This window comes from Caretta caretta, chromosome 25 (assembly GCF_965140235.1).
Source record: "Caretta caretta isolate rCarCar2 chromosome 25, rCarCar1.hap1, whole genome shotgun sequence".
NCBI classification, from domain to species: domain Eukaryota; kingdom Metazoa; phylum Chordata; order Testudines; family Cheloniidae; genus Caretta; species Caretta caretta.
The window spans coordinates 5,155,949-5,176,670 of record NC_134230.1 but is presented as its reverse complement, the minus strand read 5'-3'; the positions used below and the strand labels follow the sequence as shown (position 1 = coordinate 5,176,670).

The following is a 20,722-nucleotide window of genomic DNA, read 5'->3' as shown; positions in this document are numbered from 1 at the left end:
TGAAATGACTACTCATTAGCTCTTTGGGATTGGCACAGGTTCACTCAAAAGAGAATTGCTGACAAGTTGTCCCAATTTCTGCATTTCCTCTGGTGACAGAACACAGATAATATTCTTGCAATAGTTTGTCAGGTGAAGTCCCTACTCATGCTCACTAACTATGTACCTACATGCCTTACATAGCACATTTTTAATAAAAGAAATATTGTTCAGTCTGTCTACAAAGCAACATATGTGTGTTTAACTCAGTGTCTGGCACATACTTTCTATGTGACACATTTATTGTAATGCTTTTGTTTTCACACAAATATTTTCTCCTACTGATCTGTCAAAAGGACAGATTAATGGATTTTAATTTTAATGAAGACTTGTAGTACTTTAAAGCAATACTCTTAATATTGGACACTTTGTGCAATACTTGGCAAAAAAAATAATATAAAATAAAAAACAAAACAAAATTCGAGCAAAACAAAATCAAATTTAATGGTCTTAAATGCAAAAGTAAAAACAAACAAACAAAAAACACAAAAAAGCAAAAGAAAATTAACAAACAGAACAACTCAAAGTTTCAAGGCAGTCTGCAGAAAACTTGGGGGATTAATCTTTAAATCTACAAATCAGTTTTTTGTTAATATCTAACTTGCAAGTAGTAAGTACTTTTCTGCTGAGTGTTCAATAAGTAAAGCTAGTTGTCAAAACAAAATCCTATTAAAATAGAAAAATCTAGCACTCGTTAGAAGGGATGCGAGAAATACAATGCTCAAATGTTTATAACTGTTTTTACAAAATGGAACTACCCTTAGGAATTCAAACTATAATGATCTTTGAAACTGAATAATTATCTTGCTGCATTACAATGTACCAGTAAGTAGTGCATCATGCATTAAATATTTGGACAGAAGAAATTCAGTTTGATAAAGTAAAAAACATATTCACACTGTTTTTGGAGTTTCGTTTTGACTCTGAAATCTTCCGAGTTTCTCTGAAACTCTTTGGTCCATTCCTATGAAAAACTGGGCTTAAAATTTTTTGTAAAACCTTTCGATTTGACAACTTGGCCACTGTTCAGTGCGCAACTTACCTCATCAATGGTGTTAAAAGTTATGCTGGCATGCTACTACTTACAAGACCTGCATGTTATGAAGTCTAATCCTCAACTAGATGTAGCAATGAAAATCACTTTAAAAAGCAATGTACTGCCAACATCAGTATTTCTCAACTTTTTTACCAGGCTATTGGGGACTGAGGGGAGGACCATACTAACAGTGTCCACTTGATAGTTTAAAATAAAAAAAAAAAATTAAAAAAAGTTCCAGTTTTTGCAGACAATGTTCAATAGAACAAATGTTAGTCTCATAAGTGAAAGCATGCTCCAATTTTACCACCATCCAGAGGGTCTAGTTAATGCAATCTACTTAAGATTTTATGGTTTTTTTAATATATATTTTTAATGAAATAACTTAAAGGAACTTAAAATTGGTCTAACATTGTGGGATTTCAAACATTTGAACATGTCAGTTGCATCCCAGAGTATAAAAACCTTTTTCACTTCTCATTTAGACTAAGACAAACACTTGTGAAAATTGGCGCAAAATGAGTTTTACACTAACAAAAATGTTTTAACTTCTGTCACTCAATTATCTATTCCATACAAAAAGCACGAGCAAGTTATTTGTGGGACTTGTTGGTTTTGAAGGAAACCTGTAAGATTTTGTCCCCCAGGCGGTAGCCATTAAGACTTGCTATGGCCATTGCAGCTTCTTCATAGTTTGTCATGGTCACAAAACCAAAACCTTTGCACTTGTTGGTGTTGAAATCTCGAATAACTTTCACATTGGTAACCGCACCAAAGGGGCCAAACATCTGCCAGAGGATTCCCTCATCAGCATCTTGACCAAGGTTGTAGATGAAGATACACCAGCCAGAAGATGCGTTTCCTGGAACATTTACACCAGAAAGCCCACTCATGTGATCTACACCCATAGGAGAGAACCTAGCAAATAAAAAGCACAATATTTCATGTAAAAGTTCAATACAATCAAGCAAATTAACTTGAAAGGGAAGCAACTGAATATTTTCTATATAAGCATCAAAACTTCTAGTCAGAGTGAAATGTTTCACCTTCCCCATTTATCATAGGACAATCAAACTGGCAGCTGATCGAGAGAAGAGTTAAATTCAGCAATGTGTCTACATTAATGGGTAACTACATAAGAACAGATAGGCAATGAAAGAGTTGCCTGGTGATGTGACAATCAAACAGGATATACAAGGCTGGTTTAGATACTCACATACACTATTAGGGATGACTTAGGGCAGCAATATGGAACTACTCAGTGCTTAAAAATAGGCCAAGAATCCCTCCCCTACGCCCCAACCAGCCTTAAATCAACTTATCTTTGTCTACAAGGAGCTTGTGCCCAATTCCCTCCTAGAGCTGATCCTGCCTTTACAGCAGTGTCTCGGGGTCTCGCCAGTCAAAGGGGTTTCTGTGGCAGCAAACACAGCTTGAACCCTTCTCCACCATAAAGCAGCAGCAAAACACTCCTGCTCCCAACTGGCTGCTAAACTGATGACAGGCAGACACCTCGTAGTCCCTACCACAGTAGGCCGGGAACTACTAGAGTTTCCCTAGAAAGTGCACATTAGCTGGAATAAGCCCCAATTCCTAGGTACACCGTTAATGTCACTTCCAGTGTATTCTGATTTAATTTTGGTAACACATTTGCATAACTGATCACGTTTATTTCCAGTAACTAATCATTTCTAATTTATTAAATAGCCACTTCTGTTTTTAAATATTGATTGTAAAGTTTCTTCTGCCAAATATAGATTATCTATGAATGTATAATTTAAAAATAGTACTTCTTTTTTAAAATGTAAATCCAATAGGGTTGAGTCTACTTTCATTTACATCCATTTTACACGAGTAAAACTCCAGTGACTTCACTGGAGTGGACTCCTGATTTACACACATATGAGAACCAGACCCAATATGCCTGTCCTTCCTCACCCCCAATATACATTTCTCCCCTTCTTTCTCTCCCCCAGAATCCGGTCTTGACTCCTCCTGCACAATGAGCCAGAGGCATCTCAGAATTTCTGAACCTTTGCTCTTTTCTGTTTTGCTTTTTTCTTTCCCTCCCCAACCAACATCCCACACCTTTAGCTATTTCATCCCCCACTTCTATTCTTACGACCTAGGAAATTAAATCAATAAAATTATTTTAATGAAGCATTAGGGTTGCACAGTTAAGCACTCAAAAAAAATCAGCAAGTGTCAAAGTTAAGGCCAAAGGCACAATTTTAACTGTGATCCCATGCACTTATATATTTAACAATCTAAATTTGCGGTTCCATGTGACTCCAGAACTACTGTGTAGTATTATGCTATAGCTGAGAAAGTTGTTAGCCTACTAAAAGCACGCTGAAGCATGCAAGGCTTCTGTACATTGGTAGTCCACACATTAAGTGCCCAAAACAAACTCTCTGATATACAAAAATTGCACTTCTTGTACAATTCTTTACTGAGCAGATCCAAGTGATCTGATGACTATCATCTTATATCCCATCAAGCAGTTCTCACTTTAAAAATATAAAATAGTTTTTGTTTTCTTGTGTGTGTTACGTTTCTGGTTCTTCGAATGAGAACCTTGAGCTTTCATTTGTTTATCCAAGTCTTACTTGGAAGGAGAAGCCTATTTTCCTATAAATCATTCTTTGAAGATACACAATCTTGGGTTCCTGCAGTCAATGCTTTATTGCACCCCTTGCTGTCAAACTCAGATGCCTCCAACCCTCACCCAGCATTCTAACCATTGGTTATGGTCATGGCAACAAGTGAAAATACTCTAAAGAGGAGAAAAACCAACTTCCAGTGGTGAATAGGGTGGATAGGCTAATATGTATATACGCAATAACACCCAGCTCAACAGATTCCTCACTCTTGAGACTAAAAAGCTACAGAGATGTTACTAAAGGAAACTACCAAGAGAACTGCAACAAGCATTTTCTGTAAACAAACATGGACAACATGTTTAAAATTAAGAAAAAGCAGAGTGGGATAAGATGCACCCAAAACCACAAGAGAGTATAAACAGACACATTGCCAAACAAAGGCTATGCAGTGTTGTTGTAGCCGTGTTGGTCCCAGGATATTATAGAAACAATGTAGGGAAGGGAATATCTTTTACTGGAGCAACTTCTGCTGGCGAGAGAGAGAGAAGCTTTCGAGCATACAGTGACCTGCTAAGCTCACAGCTTTAATATTCTGTGGCCAAGACTTCCACCAGTGTACAAACAAGTATTTCTTTTTATCAGTGTTAAATTCGCTGGCTTTTAATTTTCCTGGTTGCTCTCTTGTTCTAATATTATGAGGCAGGATAAATATTAAAGCTTCACTTACCTTCTCTATACCATTCATTATTTTACATACCTCTCATGTCCTCTCAGTCTTGTTTCTAAACTAGAGATCTAATCTTTTCAACACCAAAATCCTTTCATACTTGCAAACATTTTACTTGTCCTTCCCTAGATCCTCCTATTCTAGTTGCATCTTTTTTGGGATGACATGACCAGAACTGTATATAGCATTCAATGGGAGAGTGTTCCCTCAGTTTACATAATGATGATACGATGGTTTCAAAATCACTCTATTCTTTTATCATAATTTAATGACTAGTTTGTTTTGACCTCATCTGCACACTGATCAGAGGTTTTTATTGAGATGTCTCCAACGTCCAGATCTTTTCTTCTGAGTGGTTACAATTAGATTCTAGCCATGGGTAGGGAGGACAGTCCATCCTTTACCAGATGGGTGTTGACAAAACCTTCATGTTGCAGGCTTTCCAGCCTGAAACAGTGAACGATGGGTCAGAGAGCAGTACCAAGTGAAATAAGAGCATTCAGTAACAATGTGCTATTGCTTTGCCTAGACCAGCAGTTCTCAAACTATGGGGAGGGCCTCCCAAGGGAGGCACGAGCTGTGTGTTTTTTCTGATTTTTGTAGAGCTCTCGGTCGGCCCCAGGATAGCTGGGGTTTGTGCAGAAGGGCTGTATGCTCCTGGGAGGTGGGGAAATGGGACAGCAAAGGGGCTAATAGGGCTCTCCTTTTCCCCGCCCCCCTCAGTCCCTCACCAGGAAGTAGCCCAGGCTATGGCTCTCTCCTCCTGCCCCCAATCTCTCACCTGAAGGTGGTGGGGCTCCAGCTGAGAGCCTAAGGGGGCAGCAGCAGCCGCGCAGAAGTAAGGGTGACAATGGGGCACTAAGTCTGCTGTGAAAAGTGATATTGACGAATATCACTTTTCACATTGCCAGCCTTACTTTTGTGCTGATGCTGGCGTGGCGCTGCCTTCAGAGCTGGGTGCCCGGCCAGCAGCCGCTGCTCTCCGCTCTGCCTTCAGAGCTGGGTTGCGGTATTTGTACTTGTGGGGGAGGGGAGGGGCCTAAACGACTACAGACAAAGACGGGGACGGGAGCTGATCAAGTAAGTTTGAGAACCACTGGCCTAGACAGACCAAGTTCTGTTGAAGTGAAGCTCTTCTCTGTGGGCTCTCCATTCCATGCAAGATGCATCCACAGTAAAAAATAGTTACTAACCTCGCATAACTGTTGTTCTTCGAGATGTGTTGCTCATGTTCATTCCAATGTAGGTGTGCACTCGCCACAAGCACTGCTGCCAGAACGTTTTTCCCCTCGGTGATATCTGTTGGGTCAGCTCTAGTGCCCCCTCATAGCACCAGTATATAGGGCCCCGCCACCCCTTCAGTTCCTTCTTGCTGGCCAACTCCAACAGAGGGGAAGGTGGGGTGATTTTGGAATGGACATGAGAAACATCTCAAAGAATAACAGTTACAGGAGGTTAGTAACTGTTTTTTCTTTGAGTGCTTGCTGACATTCATTCCAATGTAGGTGACTCCCAAGCAGTTGTGCAGGTGGAGGGATCAGAGTTGGTTGGCATGCTGATTGTAGCACCGCTCAGCCAAAGCCTGCACCATCTCTAGGTTGCTATATGATGATGTAGTGTGATGCAAACGCATGGACTGACCACCATGTCACTGCTCTACAGATAATTGGAACCTGCATCAAACACAGTAGATGATGCCTGAGTTCTTGAAGAATTGGCTGTCAACTGAGGATTGGGACCTTCGCCAGGTCATAGCATGTGTGGATACAGGAAGTGATCCACGATGATATTCTCTGGGCCAAGACTGGACGGCCTTTCATTCTGTCTGCGATGGCTACAAAACAGCTTTGTGGACTTCCTAAAGGGTTTAGTCCTTTCTATGAAAAACGCTTGCGCACATCTCACATCCAGTGAGTGGAGTCTCTGTTCATCCCTGTTTGCATGTGGGTTAGAATAAAAGACTGGCAGAAAAATATCCTGCTTACTATGAAATTATGAGACAACCTTTTGCAGAAAGGACAGGTATGGCCACAATTGTATCTTGTCCTTGAAGACCATGTAGGGTGGCTCAGAGGTAAGAGCTCGGATCTCTGAAACCCTTCTGGTAGAAGTAATGGAGACTAGGAAGGCCACCTTTCAAGACAGATAAAGCAGAGAACACATTGCCAGCAGTTCAAATGGGGGTCCTGTTAGCCTTGCCAGCACCAAATTGAGGTCCCAAGGAGGTAGTGGCTGGCATACCTGTGGGTATAGCCATTCCAGCCACTTAAGGAAATGGCCACAGACTGAGTTTGAGAAGACTGACTGCTGTTCACCCATGGGCAAAAGGCTGAGATTGCAGCTAGATGGACCCATATGGATGACACCATTAGGCCATGCAGCTTTAGGTGGAGTAGATGTTCCAGAATGAAGGGCGGTGATGACTTGGTAGGTGAAACACCCTTTTGTGCTGACCAGATAGAGAAATTTCTTCCACTTTGCCAGATAAGTGGCTATATTAGATGGCTTTCTGCTCCCTAAAAAGCACCTAGCAAACACGCCCGGAGGAAGCCAGTTCTGCTGAGTTCAGCCATGGAGCTTCCATGTCGTGAGGTGAAGAGATCTGAGGTTCAGATACATAGATGTCCATGATCTTGAGAGATCAAATCTGGAAACAGTGACAAGCTGACTGGTGTATCCACCGAGAAATCTAGGCATGCGCTGAGCTAGTGTTGAAGCAGCTAAGCTATCAGGATCAGACGCGTCTTGTCGCTTCTGGCCTTTAACAGGACCCGGTGTATGAGAGGGATGGAAGGGAAAGCGTAAAAGAGCTGATCCAAGGGATGAGAAAGGCATCTGTGAGCAAGCCTGGGCTTACCCCTAGGAAGGAGCAGAACTGAAGACACCTCCTGTTGTACTTAGTTGTTTACAGGTCTAACTGGGGAGTTCCCCACATCTGGAAAACAGCGTTCATGACATCTGGAAGAACTGACCACTCGTGATGGTTGGAAAAGGATCTGCTCAGATGATCCGCTAACTCATTCTGCGACCGTGAGAGGTATGAGGCTTCGAGGTGGATCGAGGCTATACAGAATTCCCACAGCCTCCTGGTATAAGGGCGAAGAGTGCACTCCGCCCTGCTTGTTCATATAAAAAATTGCTGTTGTGTTGTCTTTGAGGAACACCACGCAGTTGCCCTACAGGTGGGGCTGGAAAGCCTGGCAGGCTAGGCACACCATCCCCAGTTCCCTCATATTGATGAGCAACGAGAGTTCTTCTGGTGACCAGAGGCCTTGAGTTCTGAGTGTTCCCAAGTAAGCCCCGCATCCCACTGCGAACACCTTTGTGATGAGACACACTGACAGTGGGGATCTCGAGAATGGAATTCCCGCACATACCATCCCTGGGACCAGTCAGCAAATGAGGGAGGAAATCACTGACAGGGAAAGCGAGAACACCTTGTCCAGATGATGTCGACCCGGTATGTATACCGATGTTAACCAAGATTAGATCATAGAATATCATGGTTGGAAGGTCATCTAGTCCAACCCCCTGCTCAAAGCAGGACCAATCCCCAATTTTTGCCCCAGATCCCTAAATGGTCCCCTCAAGGATTGAACTCACAACCCTGGGTTTAGCAGGCCAACGCTCAAACCACTGAGCTATCCCTCCCCCCAATAAGAAGAGACCTCCAGATACTTTCCCAACATAACACATGACTGTTTATCACTCACCTTTCTTTACAGCTTGTTTTCAATCTATGGTGACTGAGCTCACATCCAGGCCAACTTGATTCCATTATGTAAGTAAGATTTCATAGAATCACAGAATATCAGGGTTGGAAGGGAGATCTAGTCCAACCCCCTGCTCAAAGCAGGACCAATCTCCAATTTTTGCCCCAGATCCCTAAATGGCCCCCTCAAGGACTGAACTCACAACCCTGGATTTAGCAGGCCAATGCTCAAACCACTGAGCTGGAGAGGTCTGAGTCACAGTCTTGCGTGCTGTACTACGTAGGTGCACGATGCCTTATGCCCCAAGAGCTTTAAGCAGTTTCTTACAGTGGTAATGGAGTGACCTCTCAGACTCTGAGTGTCCCTATAGCTCTGAACCCGTTTTCCTGGAGAAAAGCTCTGGCCTGGATCAAGTCGAGGACCACCCCTATGAATTCTATCCTTGGAACCAGACAAAAGTTGGATTTTTGCATTTTTAATCAACAGTCCCAGGTCCTGGAAAGTTGACTTTACATTTGCCTGCACCTGGTCCTTGGTCTGACCTCTGATCAGCCAGTCGTCTAGGCAAGGAAAGACCTGAACCCCTTGTCTCCTCAGAAAGGCTGCAACGACTGTCAAGCACTTTGTGAACACAGAAGGAGCTGCTGACAGGCCGAAGAGTACTGTAAATTGGTAGTGTTTGTAGTTTAGAACAAACCATAGGTACCTTCTGTAGCCCCAAAAAATAGCAATATGGAAATACGTATCCTTCAAAGGGAAAATTCACAAGCTAAAACAAAAGATAACCTAACGTGCCTTGCCTTGTTTACTTACACTTCTTGTAAAATCAGAGACTCGTTTCAGGATTGTTTGGAGGAGATGTATTTCCCTGACCTGGTGTGTCTCTGCCTCCTGAGAGAACACACAGAAACACAAAACAAAAACCTTCCCCCACAGATTTGAAAGTATCTTCTCCCCTTATTGGTCCTTTTGGTCAGGTGCCAACCAGGTTATCTGAGCTTCTTAGCCCTTTACAGGTAAAGGAGGGATTTTATGCTACCCTTAGCTGTATGTGTATGACAGGCAGGTGTATGCAGTCCTAGGGATTTAAGGATGACTATAGAGTCCTTTAAGCTATGCAGTTTCAAGTCTGTTTGCTTTGAAAAGAGGGATTTGCCTTCAAACTGAAGGTCCTCAATTATCTGCTGTACCTCATAGGGCAACCCGAAGATTGAAGCCATGAGCTTCGCCTCTTGATCACTGCAGAAGCCATGGAGCAGGCTGCAGAGTCTGCTGTACTCAGTGCTTCCTAGAGGGATGCCTTGACCGCTAATTTCCCCTCCTCCACTCAAGCTCAGAACTCACCCCTGGAATCCTGCGACAAGAGCTCCCTGAATTTTGCCATTACACTGCAGGAGTTGCAGTCAGACCAGTCCAGGAGCGCCTGAGGGCTGGCGATCCTGAGCTGGAGATCTCCTCTGTAGTAGATCATTCTGCCAAAAAGGTCAATTTTTTTGGCATCTTTAACCTTGTGAATTGGCCCTTGCTGTCCCTGTCTCTCCCTTTCATTCACTTCTGAAACAATCAGTGAGCCCGCTGTGTGTAGGGGGGAGGGGGTGGTGTGGTATGGTGTGGTCTGACCAAAATTCATACCCCTTGTCTCCATCCTCTTAGCAGTAGGTTGGCAGGATCCAGGAGTCTGCCATGGAGCATTTACAGGCTCCATGATGGCACTGTTCGATGGCAGGGCACCACCCATGACGGCCCTGAGGCTGCTAAAATATCCACTAGGGCGTGGGAGGATTCAAATCTCCTCTGCCTGGATACCCATCTGAGGATGGGTTTGGGCACCCATCCTCAGGAGGCTCCTGGTGCACCCTGTAATCATCTTGGGTGGACGCCATAGCTCCACGTCATCTAGAAAGCAGCAGCAGCCTGCACTGGCCCCTGTACTTCTCCCTCTGCCCCAGATGGGTCCCGTGGGGGAGAGTCCTGTAGTTCAGTACGGGCTCAGCACCGGGGACTGATCCCCGTTCTGATGAGGATGGTGGGGAAGCTCTTGACTCATACACCAGAGCTACCTTCTGGACTGGGGGCCCTGGATTGGCTGGAAAGCCCAGGGATTCCAGAATGGGCACTGCAGTGGCATTTTCCACTGTACCAGCGGCCAGGCTATTGGCAGCATGCCGTGGTTCATGTCAGCGGTAGGGTGCTGCTGTTCGGAGTGGTGTCTGCTCCCGCACAAGGCATAGGACTCCACTTCTGAATTGGAGTCCGAGGAGTCATTTCTCAGCGACCGAGACGGAGCAGTACCAACTGGTGCCGAAGAACGGTGCCAGGAGGGAGGGAGGGATATCAGCTCTGCGCTATCATGACTGGCTTGCCCTTCGACAGTCCTTGTTTCTAGTGCTGCTACTGTTAATTACTGAATGGCCGGGGATGGCAGCACCAGGACAGATAGTAAGTCACTTGCTGCCACAAATGCCCCCGGCCTTGATGGGTAGTGCCAGGGCTGTTGAACCCCAATGGCCTCCCTTGGCAGGGAATCCAATGGTATCGGATTCAACGGCTCCCTTCCCGGGGCCAGAGTCAATGGTACCGTTTACCCTGCTAGCGTCTGAGGGGCCCAGCACAGGTCGCACTATCAACATCTCTATGGCCCATAGACCTTGCAGTTCGAGAACGCCCCAGTCTCTCTCTGCTTTTTCCTTGGCATCAGCGATACGAAGCAGTGGCAAGAGTCCCGTGCTGGAGTTGACTTCTTCGACGCCGGTGATGCGTGTTTGTGCCGGGAGTCCCGGGCCGTCAGTGCGGAGTCCTTCCTTGGTGCCGGGGAGGTGGAACAGCACTGTGCTTCCCTCAGAGACACCAGAGTACGTTTCACCGAAGTTTGAATGCTTGGTGCTGAGTCCCCAAGACTTGGCTCCAAAGGGGGACTGAGCGCTGCCTCCATGAGGAGGAACTTAAGCCCTGTCCTTTTCTGTTCTGGGTCTGAAACTCCTGCAGATCCTGCACGTGGGTCTCTCCCAGACACATAAGGCAGCTAGCATATGGATCACTAACTGGCATTGATTTGTGGCACGATGCACATAGTTTGAACCCCTGGGACCAAGGCATATCCCGGTGCTCAGGGAAGGGCTAGCCCTGCTAAGCGGGGTTCGCTGACTACACTACGAAACAAACTGAACTTAACTCTAAAGGGTAACTATTTACAATTTTACAGAACCAGTACTCTTAGAGCAGGTATTAGCAGAAGTGCAAGCGAGCAGAAGTTCCAGTGACCATCATGGGCGGTAAGAAGGAACTGAAGCGGCAGTGAGGCCCTATATACTGGCGCGACTCCAGGGGGCAACAGAGCTGACTCGATGGAGATCACTGAGGAAAAACACTTTCTGGAGCCAGCATTTGGGGTGAGCACACACCTACATTGGAATGGACATAAGCAAGCACTCAAATAAGAACTACACATTTGTTTAGATGAATTTGGAAGCCCTGACCAGATTTCTATTGTCCCTAGAATGGTATCAAGGACAGATGCCCTCCAGGCCTATGTGGCTTCCCACTGAGGTTGCAAAAACCAGTGTGTATGAATACTAATGCAGCCCTCAGTCCCAGCATTTATAACAGTTCCAGCTGATACTTGCTGGCTAAGGAAAACTGTTACACTTACAAGGTCATGCATCCCATGTTGGGACAGGAAAGATCCAACTCCAGAACTCAAGTGAAAGAGAAACAGATTCTTGGATCCCTTTCATAATGTTCTTTGATCAGATAATTGTCAATACGAAAAACAAACATGCACTCTCATCCTTATAACATTTTGGGCCCAACCAAACACCTACTGAAGTCAATGGAAGTTCTTTTATTGACTTTAACAGACATTGCATCAAGCACCATGAATGTACTCTGCATCAAAGGCAGCTCGTATACTCAGAACTAGTACCATTATTCTCCTAGAATAACTTTGATACAAATCTAGTGGTTGAGATGTAGCCCCTTTGTGCAAGTACATATCCGTAAGACTTTTCAACATACTCTATAGCCATTAAATTAACATGTCTACAATTAATCTGAATCAATAACTAAAGCTAATACTTCTGCAATTTAGGAACTACAGAACTTTACTGGCAATGTTGCTGTAGAAAATACTGATATCAGTGGATCTTAAGAGCTTAACAGAAATGCCAGCACCAGCCCCTGTGAAAGCTGCTGCTTATCAGACTGCCAGGATTAAAAATGAAGCAACAGGATGGCCAGCTAGTCAGTAATTCTATTAGTTCCTGCTCTCTTTTTCTTTAGGTCCTTTTCCATTTTTGTTCTTCTGTCTCTGTCCTAGAATTCTGGTAATGCTGGAAAGTGCTTTGAATGAAAGAAAATTTACTCTAATTAAACTGAGAATGCAAATACAATTAGAAAAGGAGTACTTGGGGCACCTTAGACTAGACTAACAAATTTATTTGAGCATACGCTTTCGTGAGCTACAGCTCATTTCATCGGATGCATGTAGTGGAAAATACAGTGGGAAGATTTTAATATACACAGAGAACAAGAAACAATGGGTGTTACCATACAGACTGTAACAAGAGTGATCAGGTAAGGTGAGCTATTACCAGCAGGAGAGCCGGGCGGGGGGTCGGATGGGAGGGAGGGAACCTTTTGTAGTAATAATCAAATCAGCGGCACTGCTATGGGTACCCACATGGCCCCACAGTATGCCAACATTTTTATGGCTGACTTAGAACAACGCTTCCTCAGCTCTCGTCACCTAACGCCCCTACTCTACTTGCGCTACATTGATGACATCATCATCTGGACCCATGGAAAAGAAGCCCTTGAGGAATTCCACCATGATTTCAACAATTTCCATCCCACCATCAACTTCAGCCTGGACCAGTCCACACAAGAGATCCACTTCCTGGACACTACAGTGCTCATAAATGATGGTCACATAAATACCACCCTATACTGGAAACCTACTGACCGCTATTCCTACCTACATGCCTCCAGCTTTCACCCTGACCACACCACACGATCCATCATCTACAGCCAAGCTCTATGATACAACCGCATTTGCTCCAACCCCTCAGACAGAGACAAACACCTACAAGATCTCTATCAAGCACTCTTACAACTACAGTACTCACCTGCTGAAGTGAAGAAACAGATTGACAGAGCCAGAAGAGTACCCAGAAGTTGCCCACTATGGGACAGGCCCAACAAAGAAAATAACAGGACGCCACTAGCCGTCACCTTCAGCCCCCAACTAAAACCTCTCCAACGCAACATCAAGGATCTACAACCTATCCTGAAGGACGACCCATCACTCTCACAGATATTGGGAGACAGGCCAGTCCTTGCTTACAGACAGCCCCCCAACCTGAAGGAAATACTCACCAGCAACCACACAACAGAACCACTAACCCAGGAACCTATCCTTGCAACAAAGCCCCTTGCCAACTGTGTCAATATATCTATTCAGGGGACACTATCATAGGGCCTAATCACATCAGCCACACTATCAGAGGCTCGTTCACCTGCACATTTACCAATGTGATATATGCCATCATGTACCAGCAATGCCCCTCTGCCATGTACACTGGCCAAACTGGACAGTCTCTAAGTAAAAGAATAAATGGACACAAATCAGACGTCAAGAATTATAACATTCAAAAAAAGAAAAGGAATACTTGTGGCACCTTAGAGACTAACCAATTTATTTGAGCATGAGCTTTCGTGAGCTACAGCTCACTTCATCGATGAAGTGAGCTGTAGCTCACGAAAGCTCATGCTCAAATAAATTGGTTAGTCTCTAAGGTGCCACAAGTACTCCTTTTCTTTTTGCGAAGACAGACTAACACGGCTGTTACTCTGAAACATTCAAAAACCAGTCGGAGAACACTTCAATCTCTTTGGTCACTCAATTACAGACCTAAAAGTGGCAATTCTTCAACAAAAACACTTCAGAAACAGACTCCAACGAGAGATTGCTGAATTGGAATTAATTTGCAAACTGGATACAATTAACTTAGGCTTAAATAAAGACTGGGAGTGGATGTGTCATTACACGAAGTAAAACTATTTCCCCATGTTTATTTCCCTCCACCCCTACTGTTCCTCACACGTTCTTGTCAACTGCTGGAAATGGCCCACCTTGATCATCACTACAGAAGCCCCCCCATCTGCTGGTAATAGCTCATCTTACCTGATCACTCTTGTTACAGTGTCTATGGTAACACCCATTGTTTCATGTTCTCTGTGAATATAAAATCTCCCCACTGTATTTTCCACTACATGCATCCGACGAAGTGAGCTGTAGCTCACAAAAGCTTATGCTCAAATAAATTTGTTAGTCTAGTCTAAGGTGCCACAAGTACTCCTTTTCTTTTTGTGGATACAAACTAACATGGCTGCTACTCTGAAACCTGCAAATACAATTGTAATTCTGTTTCTTACCAAATGTTTTAACAAAGCAAGCAGTGTTTGTTTGTTTTTTAATTACTCTATGATCCAAATTTTTATCTATTAAATGCAGACAATTAACACAAGAGTGGCTTGTGCCTCAGATATCAGGTGAATAGAATTTTTTATCTCCAAGACATTTCCTCTATAATAATGCTGAATCTCCATCTGACGACATAATGAAAAAGACACAGTCATGAACACCTTCAAGCATCACTTATGAAGGCAGATGCTCTTACTGTCATACTGATGACATCAAAGGACGCTCGTATGTGAGATCCAGCTACTCTTTGCTATAGCCCCTTCCTGCAACCGTGCTCTTGAGGTGAGGACGGAAAGAACAGTTACTGACATCTAGAGGCAGAGATATGTTCTATGTACCTGCCTTTGACAAAGATGGAATGCTGGAAGGAAGTGAAAATACCTCCTTTACTTCTGTTCCTAGAAGGAGATATCTTCCACTGTTGTTCACAGCGTTGGCCCCAGGACATTAAAGAGACAAGCTGAGTGAGCTAATATTTTTTTAGAAAGAAAAGGAGTACTTGTGGCACCTTAGAGACTAACCAATTTATTTGAGCATGAGCTTTCGTGCCACAAGTACTCCTTTTCTTTCTGCGAATACAGACTAACACGGCTGTTCCTCTGAAACCTGTCAATATTTTTTTAGTGGACCAATTTCTGTTTGGGAAAGAAAAAAAGCTTGCAAAGCTTTTGTTCAGGTCCTGTGTAAGCTCAAAATTGTGTCTTTTACCAACAGAAGTTAGTCCACTAAAGGATATTACCTCACCCACCCTGTCTCTAGAATAAGATAAAATTGTCCAGATACCATATTTGTAATGCGACCCATCTTTAGGTATCTCAGTTTGAGTCTTAAAAAGCCTCCAACAATAAAGGGGGTGGATTTAACCTCGGATCCTCTTATGGGCTTTGTTACCTCTCTGCTTCACAGTGAAGATACTCTGGTCTCAAAAGATTCCTTCACATCCCTTAGCCGAAGTTAGTCCTAATTGTTTTCATCCAATCCTTCAACTAGGTGCCCCATGTTATGATGTCAACTCAAGAGGTGGAAGCACTGAAGCTTCTGGGGCATATGTCCACATTAGCAGCACGAAAACCATGACATGCCATTAATTATTAAGACCAGTTCCAAGTGCAGTGCAGAGGAGTGCAGGAGCTTTGAGAACATGGATGACTCCAACTACTACTTGTGTCAAGACATTGCTTCATTACACCGGACTGACACAAAAACTTTAGTCCTGGACATAAGAGAAGAGGACTAAACTGAGAACAGCCTAAACACACAAATGTTGTTCAATCTTTAAGTAACACAACCTTTAAATAACACAATTATAATTCACTCAGATTAGAAACTCTTTAGGGCAGAGATCATTCTTTTATTAAGTATTTGTACCGTGCCTAGCACAGTGCAATTCTGGTCCACGACTGGGGCTCATAGGTGCTACCACAGTACAAATAACTAATAAAAATTGTTTAATAGTTCTAAGTTCAATGTCCTTGGGGGAAGGATCACACCAAAAACTACATTGTTACATGTAGTAACGCTACATTTGAGGAGGGAAAGAAGGGAAATGTACTAAAAAAGAAGATCCTTAAAGAAACCCGCGAAAAAATTAAGACTCAACATAAAGGATACTTAATCACCTCTCAAGCAAAGGTAATAAAATAAAATGATAAAATAGTTTCTTTTCCAGAAGTAACTAAGGAAGATGCTTCTACAATTAAGCATTTTTAAATCAGCAGGTGCAGATAACTTGCATTTAAGAGTTTTAAAAGACTTGACAACCAATGTTAATTTTTAATAAAAATGTTGTAAAACTGGAGAAACTTCAGGACTGTCAATATTTTTAAAACAGAAAACAGGATGACTGATAATTATGGGCCAATTAACCTGATAATGATTCCCAGCAAAATAATGAAATGACTTAAGGATTCTAACATTAAAGAATTAGAAGATCTAAGTATAACTAACACCAATCAATATGGTTTAATGAGAAAATATGTTGTCAGACAAACATGATATAGTTCTTTGACAAGATTACAAGTCTTGTTAAAATATCAGCCTGCCAAGGTGTGATACAATGACAACAGAAGTTGGTCCATTACCCTGGGACCAATACGGCTACAACACTTCATACACTTTCTCACTATGTACTACTTTGTGGAACTAGAAACTTTACTTGATTAGTTGCAACACAGTTTTCCATATAGGTTATTACTTTGATCATACTCTACTTGAGCAATTTTTAGATACACACACACACACACACAGAGAAATACACAGTGCATTATTATTTATTCACACATGCTAGGACAAAGATATTTATTACTTTACAGTTGAAACAGTGCAACACTTTCCCCAGTGGAAATGCGTGTGACAGAATAGGCCTTAAATGGATTATTCTTCCTAACATACCTGAATCTTTGCGCCTGGTGATGAACTGGCCCTCCAAATCGTCTAGCTGGTGAATGATACAGCTGTGATAACAGTGCCACATTTTTGTTCTGGTTAGGATTGGCTGCAAACTTCACAGTAATGGGTTCAGAGGAACCTGGGGGTTTGTGACCATTGAAACTTGTAATTGCCTCTTCTGCTTCTGACCTTTTGTCAAACCGGATAAAAGCGACCCCTCTGGACAAACCTTTTAATCAAACAAACAAAAAATGCATTAAGAATAAGCTCAAAACAATTTTCCAAGTGAAAAAACAAAAATTAAGTACTTCTAAGGTCATGGCTTTAAGTTCTACAGTTTTACTGGTGGTTCTTCAACAGGATGAAATCAAAATATTTAAAAATAATTACGAAATTAAACACAAATGAGCACATTTACTTCAAATATATAATGATGATGGTGGAGCAAAACACATTTATAACATGTTAGTTCATAGTCCAAAAAAATCAAAAACTGTACAAAGTACAAGTGTTCTAGGAAACCCACTGTCAATTGACATTAAATGAAAAATATTTCAGATCAACTAAAACGTTTTCAAAGGAGAAATGCAAGGTGACTATTGGGCTAAAAATCATTTTTTATTTTTGCTCAGTTCTGTTACTCAAAATATCAAGAGACCTAAAACTGAAAAATAATTTCCAAACAGGAAATTAATGCATGCTGATGACACACCATTTCACAGATTCAAAGGCCAGAAGAGACCATTGTGATTGTCTAGTCTGATCTGCTGAACACATGCCACAGAATTTCACCCAAATCAAGTGCATTAGCTGATCGCCATATTTGGGGTTGGGAAGGAATTTTCCTCCAGGGCAGATTGGCAGAGGCCATGAGGGTTTTTCGCCTTCCTCTGCAGCATGGGGCACGGGTCACTTGCTGGAGGATTCTCTGCACCTTGAAGTCTTTAAATCATGATTTGAGGACCGCAATAGCTCAGACATAAGTTAGGGGTTTGTTAACAGGAGTTGGTGGGTGAGATTCTCTGGCCTGCATTGTGCAGGTCGTCAGACTAGATTATCCTTATTTGTGGTTAAGCTAGAGCCTCTCTTAAGACATCCTATTGTGATTTAAAGACCTCAACTGATGTCAACTCCATCACACCCCCTCAGAAGTTTTTCCAATGGTTAAATTACTCTCTTTCAAAAGTTTGCAATTAATTTCCAATTAGATTTTGTCTAGGTTCAACTTTCAGCCACTGGAGTTTGTTAGGCCTTTGGTAGATAAAAGAGCCCTGTACTATCAGAAATCTTCTCCTAACAGTCATAAACTGTGATCAAGTCATCTCTTAACCCTCATGGTGGTAAGCTACATTGAATGAGCTTCTTAAGTCTCTCACTCTAAGGCAGGTTTGCCAGACTTAGAATCGTTCTACTGGCTCTTCTCTGAACCTTCCCCCCCACCCCCCTTTTTAAAATAAATGTGCACAGGTATAGTAACAATAAGAGTCTGAAACATTTATATAGCATTTATTATATGCAGACTGGAAAATGTTTTTTAAAAGGTGGGTATGCATTATCTCCATTTTACAGATGGAGGAAACGGAAGCGTAGAATGTTTAAGTGATGTAATCAAGGTCATGAAGCAAGTGAATGTGAGAGCTGGGTGGAATCCACATCTCCTGCTTCCTAGTACAGTTATGGTTACATTATTCTACTTGATGCATTCAGAGCCTTTCTATTCAGGAGCTTTTGCCGCATTCATTGATGATTTTAAGTACATGGGACTGAAACAGAGCATGGCCCTTACCTTAGTCTCTGCACTAAGGAAACACTGTGTAGCTCTGAAGTGCCTGAGTTAGGTATATGTTCTTGTTCTTTCCCGAGCGTAAAGACTACACTTGGGTAGCACCAACAATGACACTAGCCTCTCCAGTTAGCTGTGAAGGAGCAGTGCCATGAACATGTTATGTTACTCTATGATCTTCCATTTGGGGGTTTCCTCGCACCTTCATGCATCTGGTACCAGTTATTGTCAAAAACAGGAGACTTGACCAGATGGACCATTAGTGAGATCTAATTTGGTTATGTTCCCACATACCCCCTGCACCAGCCAGAGAAGATATTCCTATGCTAGGGGAGGAAGAACACACTATATCCTCGCAAAGGGGGTCACAGCAGCTGCATCTCCTAGCTTCCAGCAAACACTATACCACAGTCTGATGCACAGTCTCACTTCTCTTCTACTCTGTGCTGTGCTCCTGTAGTCCTCTCTCCTGCCCTACCTAAGTTACCATTTGAAATAGATCACCTATAATTTACTTGCTGTATAAATGCACTTGGATTTTTATTATTTTTAATACATTGTTCAATTTCCCTTCTCTTGTTTATCTTCATATTACATGCTTGTCTACTTCAGTTTGTAAACACTTCAGGTCAGGGCCTTATCTTTTAATCTCTAAAGACCATGTAAAGTTATGGCATTATATACAGGTTTGCTAAAATTAACATTGTCCATACTGTTCTATGGGACATAGGAGAAGAAACTACACAGGAAAATTAAAGAATTACATCCTAAGGGACAAGGTCTTCTCATGAGAAAGATTAAAAATTGGTTATGTGACAACCAAGTTTAATACACAGCTGTTGCTTAAAGTGCAGAAAAGTTATTAATGAGGCACTATAAGAGCCAGTATTTAAGACCAACACGACAACTGCAACATTTATAACAGCTATAATTGAAAAGGCTGGCCATTTCTATGAGAAGCCCCTGTTTTCAAATACTCAACTTTGAGAAACTTTTACACACTGGAATGAAGTTTTCTAGGACTGGTCTCTATTTCAGAGGATGTCAGATTAAATAGTTTCACTGTCTTTGTTTACAAGGAGAACGAGTGCATGGGGGAACCTCCTCCATTATCAAAATGTGACTATTTTTGGACAGATCTTGCTCCAAAACAACTGGGAGTAGAAAGCTGGAATTTGGCAAGAGAATGAGGCGCATCCGACTATTCTGATGAAAAATTATTTTGACTGGTCCAAGTTATGAGGATCAGAAAACTACATTTTTGTACAATTATTTAGCAAAGGTCTGCACGTGTAATTTTTACCCGTATTTTAAAAGGGAAGGAAGGCTGTGCTGCACATGGCATGGCTAACTTAGCTGTACAATCTGTACAAGATATTTCCTGCGACAGCTATACAGTTAATGTCATTTAGGGTTCAATCGGTGCACTTGGGTAATCCTTCATGAGTTGCCATCTCCAAAATTCAACCTAGATGGAACACTATAAGATGAGTGCAAAACTGGTCAGAAAACCATTCTGAGAGAGTAGTTATCAGTGGTTCACAGTCATGCTGGAAGGGCATAATGAGTGGGGTCCCGCAGGGATCAGTTCTGGGTCCAGTTCACCTCAATATCTTTATCAATGATTTAGATAATGGCATAAAGAGTACACTTATAAAGTTTGCAGACGATATCAAGCTGAGAGGGGTTGCAAGGGCTTTGGAGGATAGGATTAAAATTCAAAATGATCTGGACAAACTGGAGAAATGGTCTGAAGTAAATAAGATTAAATTCAATAAGGACAAATACAAAGTACTCCACTTAGGAAGGAACAATCTGTTGCACACATACAAAATGGGAAATGACTGCCTAGGAAGGAGTACTATGGAAAGGGGTCTGGTGGCGATAGTGGATTACAAGCTAAATATTAGTCAATAGTGTAACTCTGTTGCAAAAAAAAAGCAAACATCATT

The 20,722-nt window shown here is 42.5% G+C and overlaps 1 protein-coding gene across 2 annotated transcripts in view; it reads right to left on the bottom strand.

Moving 5' to 3' along the window:
• Positions 1 to 458: 458 nt before the first annotated feature.
• Positions 459 to 20,722, bottom strand: part of ELAVL1 (ELAV like RNA binding protein 1) — a 91,968-nt gene continuing 71,704 nt past the window's right edge. For both annotated transcript variants that reach the window (XM_048831123.1, XM_048831122.2), the window contains exons 5-6: positions 16,991 to 17,216; positions 459 to 1,993 (exon numbers count right to left, since the gene is read on the bottom strand). In XM_048831123.1, coding sequence (XP_048687080.1) covers positions 1,669 to 1,993; positions 16,991 to 17,216 — 551 coding nt within the window. In that variant the 3' untranslated portion in view covers positions 459 to 1,668. The remainder of the gene's footprint in view (positions 1,994 to 16,990; positions 17,217 to 20,722) is intronic.